General features: G+C 25.4%; 1 protein-coding gene across 2 annotated transcripts; it reads left to right on the top strand.

Annotated features, from left to right (window-relative positions):
• Positions 1-282: 282 nt before the first annotated feature.
• LOC8268655 (alpha carbonic anhydrase 4) lies at positions 283-5,501 on the top strand. 2 transcript variants are annotated; one of them, XM_015727534.3, is made up of 7 exons: positions 286-464; positions 818-1,035; positions 1,147-1,253; positions 2,079-2,181; positions 2,266-2,424; positions 4,604-4,657; positions 5,220-5,501. In XM_015727534.3, exons 1-7 carry the CDS (start codon positions 371-373, stop codon positions 5,286-5,288), a joined length of 804 nt encoding a protein of 267 aa, XP_015583020.2. In that variant the 5' UTR covers positions 286-370; the 3' UTR covers positions 5,289-5,501. The 2 variants fall into 2 exon arrangements, with proteins under 2 accessions (XP_025015492.2, XP_015583020.2); XM_025159724.2 differs by lacking the exon at positions 4,604-4,657 and having other exon boundaries at positions 283-464.
• The last annotated feature ends 1,326 nt before the right edge of the window (positions 5,502-6,827 follow it).

The following is a 6,827-nucleotide window of genomic DNA, read 5'->3' as shown; positions in this document are numbered from 1 at the left end:
ATCTCTCTAAAATACGATTGATGTACTCCGATTTAGGTCCAGCGACAAAGATTCTTGGGATGCAGATTACTAGAGATAAGCATAGGTACGCAAAATTCATGGGCCATTGCCTTGAAAGTAAAGAAAAGAATTATATGCTTTTCTTCTTCACATGTTTTATTAATACCAAAAAGAGTTAATTGTGGAAGAATTACTTAGCTTAAGAGTTCTGATGTGGACAAATATATACCCATCAGATATGATTCACTTCCATAGCTTTTCTCCTTTTCCTTTTTCAGTGTGCTACTCAAGCTCAACTAATGATGAGCTATAAAAATTCAGTAAATTGGAGACTCACAAAGAAGAAAAGAAAAGAAAAAACACATATAATATGATGAAGAGTTACAATTTCAACGTTCTTCTTCTGATTATTGTTTTATGCTCTCTCACTCTACTTTCCAGTGCTTCTATGTCCTTAGAAACTGGTATGTCTCTCCTTATTGCTGTTTAATTAATACTTTTTCTTATTATCCTAACATAAAGGTGATCAATCAGGAAAGGGGTCAATGGCTATTTAACTCACAGAATGATTGGAACACTAGTCCGTTTGTCTGACAAAATTTCTTAAATTTATTTTAATTTTTATTATAAAATTAGTCTAGTCGACTAGTTCAAACTAGTTAAATCAACTCGACAAACTTTGATTTAGTTGGAAGTTTAATTTTTAGAATCCAATATGGCGTGATCTCATTTTTAAAATCATACTGCTTCGATCTATTTTTGTGTTAATTTTTCTGTTTTTTTCTTTTGAAAAATAGAACTTATGTGGGTGATGCAGGTGATGAAAGTCCATATTTATATAGAGAGGGCACTGGCAAAGGACCTAAGGAGTGGGGTCTAATCAATAGAAGATGGAGAACATGTAGCAATGGGAAATTGCAATCTCCAGTCAATCTTTCTCAACAAAAAGTTCAAGTGTTGCCCAGTCTAGGCAAATTGAAACGAGATTACCAACCAGCACCAGCAACTATTAAAAACCGAGGACATGATATCACAGTAAAAAAAAAAAAAAAAAAACAAAAATAAAAACATTTCATGATTTGCAATTGTTTCTCCTTAAATTATTTGATGACTTATTATCTCAAAATACAGTAATGTATTTTCCAGGTCAGATGGAAAGGAAATGCTGGTAAAATTAAGGTCAATGGGACCATTTTTAAACTGCTACAGTGTCATTGGCATTCACCATCTGAGCACACCTTCAATGGCTCAAGGTTTTTATCTGCCTTCTCATTTCAAGCATATCATATTGTTTTTTGTATAGAAGCTATATAGCAGTTAATGAGTAAGTAGTCTAATTGGTTTTTTACCTATGAAAATTAGAAAATTTTCGAATACAAATCTTCACCTTCGTATTGTTAGGAATTTCATATTACTAAGCAGTAAGAAATACAAACAATTTATAAGAAAAAGTTTAATTATTTAAATAGCTAGTTCTAGTCATTTTAATATTAGTTGAATTCAAATTCAATTATATTAGTTGGATTCTATACTTCACCTTAATCAATAAATTCAATGAGACTACATCGTAGTTTAGATCAATTAAAATGATATATATATATATATATATAAGTACTTTTTAAATTTGGTAAGTATGTTTATTTACGTTATGATTAGTTAAAATCAATAAATATTATAGAATTTATTTACAAATCTAAAGTTAACGTGCTTTAGAATTCTATATAACCCATTTTATGTAGAATTTGTTATAGTTGAACTAAATTCTAACAAAACAGATAGGATTTCCAAATGAATTCCACGTTAGTAATTTAATATATTCAATAAAACTAAAATATCTCTTTCAACTTAATCATTTACATTTTACTTTTCTCTCTAATTTTTTTTTTTCAAATAAAATAAATTCTTTTATATATTTTAACCAAACATTTAGTATGATTTCTTTATCTTAAGTAATTACAGGTCTAAGAATTCGATATATAACTTCTTGGTATTAAAGCTCGAGTCAATTGAAATGTTAACTAAAGGCCAAATCTTTCATTCTAATTTTGTTTCTATGTTTTTTTTTTTTCTTTTTTAAGGTTTGAATTAGAGCTTCATATGGTTCACTTTAGCCCCGAAAGAAAAATAGCTGTTGTGGCTATAGTTTATGAATATGGTCGCCCTGATTCTTTCCTTTCAAGGGTATAACTTCACTTGTTTTGATTTTATTATTTTTCTATAAATAATTCTTGGCTACATTGGTATCCATTAATTTGTTTTGGGCAGCTATTTCATCATATAAAATCAGTTGGGAAAGAAGAGAGAAATATAGGGATTATTAATCCAGGAGATATCAAATTTGGGAGTAGAAAGTATTACAGATATATTGGTTCTCTTACAGTTCCTCCCTGCACTGAAGGAGTAATTTGGACAATAAGCAAGAAGGTTCGTAATTCACACCTTTTTCTTAATCTTTTTCCTTTTTTTTTTTTTTTTTTGGTTTTGTTTTCATCTTCAATTAGGTGTAGCTTAATTAATTATAGTAGCCTCTATTTTAAACCTTAATTGGAGTCAAATAATTAAAAAAAAATAGATCCATTTTGTTATAAATAAAAAATAAAACAGGTAAATGAGCTACATAAACCACATTATAGAGATAACTATATTTTCCCATAAACCCTAACAAAATAATTTTAAATAAAAATAAAAGGGTTATAATAAAAAGAAACATATTATGAGAGTCAAAAGATTGTATAACAATCCTATCTCATACACAACCATTTCATTTATTTCATTGACTTTTTTCTTTCTACTAATTTTGATCCTTACTAATTTCTTTTTTACTCACCTGCGTTGCATATTAATATTAGCTATTTCACTTATTATTACTTAAAAAATAAAATATAAATTATTTTTTAAGATTTAGCATTATAAACATTTATATTATTAAAATAATGATAAAATCTTTTTATTATAGTAAATTCATCTATAAATGAATTTAACTTATAAAATTTAAACTAATTATTTTTATAGTTAGTAATAAATAAATTTAATATTTTATTTAAAAAACTTGAAAATTTACATATACTGTAGCGAAATAATATAGTGGTATTGAAAATTAATGTTCCTAATTAGAGTAATGTAATATAATCTATTTGAGTTTTTCTTTCATCAAACCTTTCTTTTATTAATTCTCTAATCTAGTACTAATGTACTTTAAATCTTGACTTATCATTTTTTTCTTTTAATTTTTTTCTTTTTTCTTTTTATCATTTTTTTATTTGATATATATTTTTATAAAATTAACTATCACTATCATTATAAAATTTATATATTATCAACCACAATATAAAATTATAATAAAATTTATCAATTGTCAATAATATCAACTTTAGATAATGACATTATAGAAGGATTAATATTCTATTTTTTTTTCAGTTTTATCCCAATTTATTTTTTCTATGTTTTATGTTTTAGATTTTTATTAAATATTTAAAAAAAATTGTAATTTTTCTCAAAGGATGTTAATATGCAAAGTTGGTGATCTATTTTAAAGTTATCATTTTAGTTATAAAAATGGGTGTAACTAATTAGTTAATAAATTCAAATCTTAGCACTAATAAATTTTAATAATTAGTTGAATTGTTTTAATAAATAAAATATGAAATTATCTCTTTATTATAATTAAATTTTACTTCTTTCTCGTTTTGATAATTAAATTTTTATCAATTAATAATGAAGAATTTACAATTAAAAATAGCTAGTCAAGCTAAGAAACTTATTCAAACAGATTTGAAAATAGTCTTCAACTTCTCAATTATTAATGAAAAAATTCAAGTTGAAACACATCTTAATACAACTGAAGCTTACATTCTCATAACCATAGCCAAAGCTAAATAGACGATTTTTAACTAACGTCATAGCTAATACACTGTAAAATTTGATTAATAGTTGTCCATAATATATTATTCAAGGATAAAAATAAGAAACTCTTTGCAAAACTGATTTAGTATTTTTCAAAATATGTCCTAATTATACCAAAGCTTATAAATCATATGCATAATAACCCAATAAATTAATAGATTAATAAAATGTATCCAAATTATAATGGTATTTCTTGTTTTCTATATAATTTTTTAAAATTTTTTGTTAACAATCTCTTAACATGATAATTTATGTACTCAAGTCATTTATTGACCATAGTTATATAAAACATTTCATATACATTTAGTGAAAAAGTCCATTCCAATAATATTAATTGTAGTAGAGTGGTCTTTTTTTCCGTTATTTTTCCTTTCCTTTTAAATAATTTATTTTATTTTTTATTTATAATTATTTTAGTATCCTACTTGTATATTAATTTTAAATAAAATTTTATTTATTTTTTTATTTATAATCTTGTAATATTCTAGTTGCATACAATATATTATTTTATATATATATATATATATAAATTTATAAGATCCAATTTTTTTGACATGTCTCTTTTTTAATATATAAAATTTTTATTATATTATATATATTTATTTTAACACATAAAAATTTATTTATATGTAATTTAATAATTTTTTTATTAATTTATTAATTAATAAATTAAATTTTTAATTAAATACTGATTTTGTAGATAAGAACGGCTTCGAGGGAGCAAGTGAAAGCACTGAGAGACGTTGTTCATGATGTAAGTACTTTTAAAATTTAGATTTTAAGTCGGCACTCTACTTGTGATGTCGTACTCAATACTTTCAAAACCAACAGATATTAATCAAAGGCTAAGGATTAGACCTGTATATGAGGTCGGACAATTCCATCCTTCCAAACATCATATTTCTTTTTTTAGCTAGGCCCGTCTACATTTAACCCAAAAATATATAATTATTTTCTTAGATGAATTTATAAATTTTATTTTATTTAGGTCCGTCTGATAAATTCAGTTTGAAAAAATATATATTTTAATTACGAGCCGAATTCAATCAAAATTTCATATCTTAATTAATAATCTAATTGAGCTAAATTTAAATTTAGACTTAAAAACTTTAGCCCCAGGCGAGGCCGGTTTAGTTCGGCAATTAATTGAACAGGGTCTAGTCAAGATAAATAAATTGAAAATGAGATTAAGAAAAAGTTAGTACAACCTTTTTAATTTATCCTGATGTATATTCTATTCTGCAAGACTTTGAATAAGAACCCCTTTCTTTCATGCTAAATTCTGCTAATTACTTTTCTTTCCCTCACTTTTACAGGGTTTTAAGACAAATGCAAGGCCAACTCAGCCATCACATGAAAGAGCAATTTATCTATACTCTCCTTAGAAGTATAAAAATTGAGAAATTTCTAGATAAATTCAATCTATTAAATCATCTATAGATAAAATGTAGTATTATTTATTAATTATTATATTTTACATTGATTGGTTTATTTGTTATTATTAACTACACATAAATTAAAGCCAATCAATGTAAATGCAACAACTAATAAACAATGCCATATGACGATATATAAGTAATTTTGTCCAAGGATGACATATAAACTGAGTTCACACAATAATTTATATTTAATTTTCTATCTCTTAGGAAAAAATAAAATTAAGACTATTTTGTTTGATCAAATACAAGATATTGGGATAATGCATAGCTCTCATATCATAAATTATATCCACATGCAATAACTTTTTGAGAATAGTAAGAATCATTAGTCAAGGATTTTGGAGGTTAAACAAATATGTATTATAAAATTACAATATGACTGGTGAAATAACATAAATTATCTCCATATATTTTCTAGTTATATGTGCTACCAATTCTTTCTTTTTATTTGAAAAATAATAGAAATCACAAAATGGACTGTTTCATGAATATAATGCATCCACATGCTATTACTAACCATATTTACTATTAAACAATTATAGAATAACAAAAGTAGATTTCAGGAGTTATAATGAAATTAAAAAATAAAAGTTGACAATTTTTATCTTTAAAGAAATAGCTCAGAAAAATTCTCGTCTAGGTTTAATATATTGTCTCCACCTATACATCAAACCGATAAATGATTAACACGTATTCATTAGTTTTAAATGATTAATTATGTGTCAATCATCCAATACCAAAATATAAAACAATCATACATACGTATCATTTGGTGTATACATCAAACCGAGTTAAGAATTTCCAAAATTTTAAATGTTGTACGCCCCATAACAACGCCAACTAACTTTGTGATCTTCGAAATTTTAGAGGTCAAAAAGCTTTACCATTGTTTCTATGTACTCTTTATCTGTACCCTACCAATATACATATATATATACATATTAAGTAATTACAATTTTGAGGATAATGTCGAAAATAATAAATAGATAACTAAATTTTGCTTATTTCCTAAAGAAGCAGCAGTCTAAAATAAGCCTAATCATCCTAAACCAGAAGAAACAAAATTTCTATCCAGTAAAATAATAGTTAATCCACCAGTTCTTGTTATGTATATAAGCATATGGAAATTTTCAAGTTCTTCAGCAACCCCTAACGTCCAGTGCTTCAATTTTGCAATTGTATAATTTCCTTCCTTAACAAAGAGTACGTAATAATGGCGATACCTAAAAGATTTTTTATCATTTTTTATCTAGCCATTATTGCTTGTACATTTTGGGCAAGAGAAGTAACAAGCAGAAGGGTTCACAATGGAGCTCTAGGTGGCGACAATGACTATGATTGTGGTCCATTACATCCTAAAAAATGTAAATTTCAACAGGTAAATCAGTGGAATAGAGGTTGCACTTCTATCACAAGATGTCGACATAAAATAGCATCACCTCCTATGTTTGTAATTCCTAGTATATAGAAGGCAAGTTTATATCC

This window comes from Ricinus communis, chromosome 10 (genome assembly GCF_019578655.1).
Source record: "Ricinus communis isolate WT05 ecotype wild-type chromosome 10, ASM1957865v1, whole genome shotgun sequence".
Classification (NCBI taxonomy): Eukaryota; Viridiplantae; Streptophyta; class Magnoliopsida; order Malpighiales; family Euphorbiaceae; genus Ricinus; species Ricinus communis.
Note: the sequence above shows the minus strand (reverse complement) of the source record. Positions and strands in the feature narration are given on the sequence as shown.

Bases quoted from the DNA above. Each gene is read 5' to 3' on its own strand.
- LOC8268655 (XM_015727534.3), top strand. From the start codon at position 371: ATGATGAAGAGTTACAATTTCAACGTTCTTCTTCTGATTATTGTTTTA. The intron at 1,036-1,146 runs GTAAAAAAAAAA...TGTATTTTCCAG, and splicing joins ACCGAGGACATGATATCACA to GTCAGATGGAAAGGAAATGC. The intron at 2,425-4,603 runs GTTCGTAATTCA...CTGATTTTGTAG, and splicing joins TTTGGACAATAAGCAAGAAG to ATAAGAACGGCTTCGAGGGA.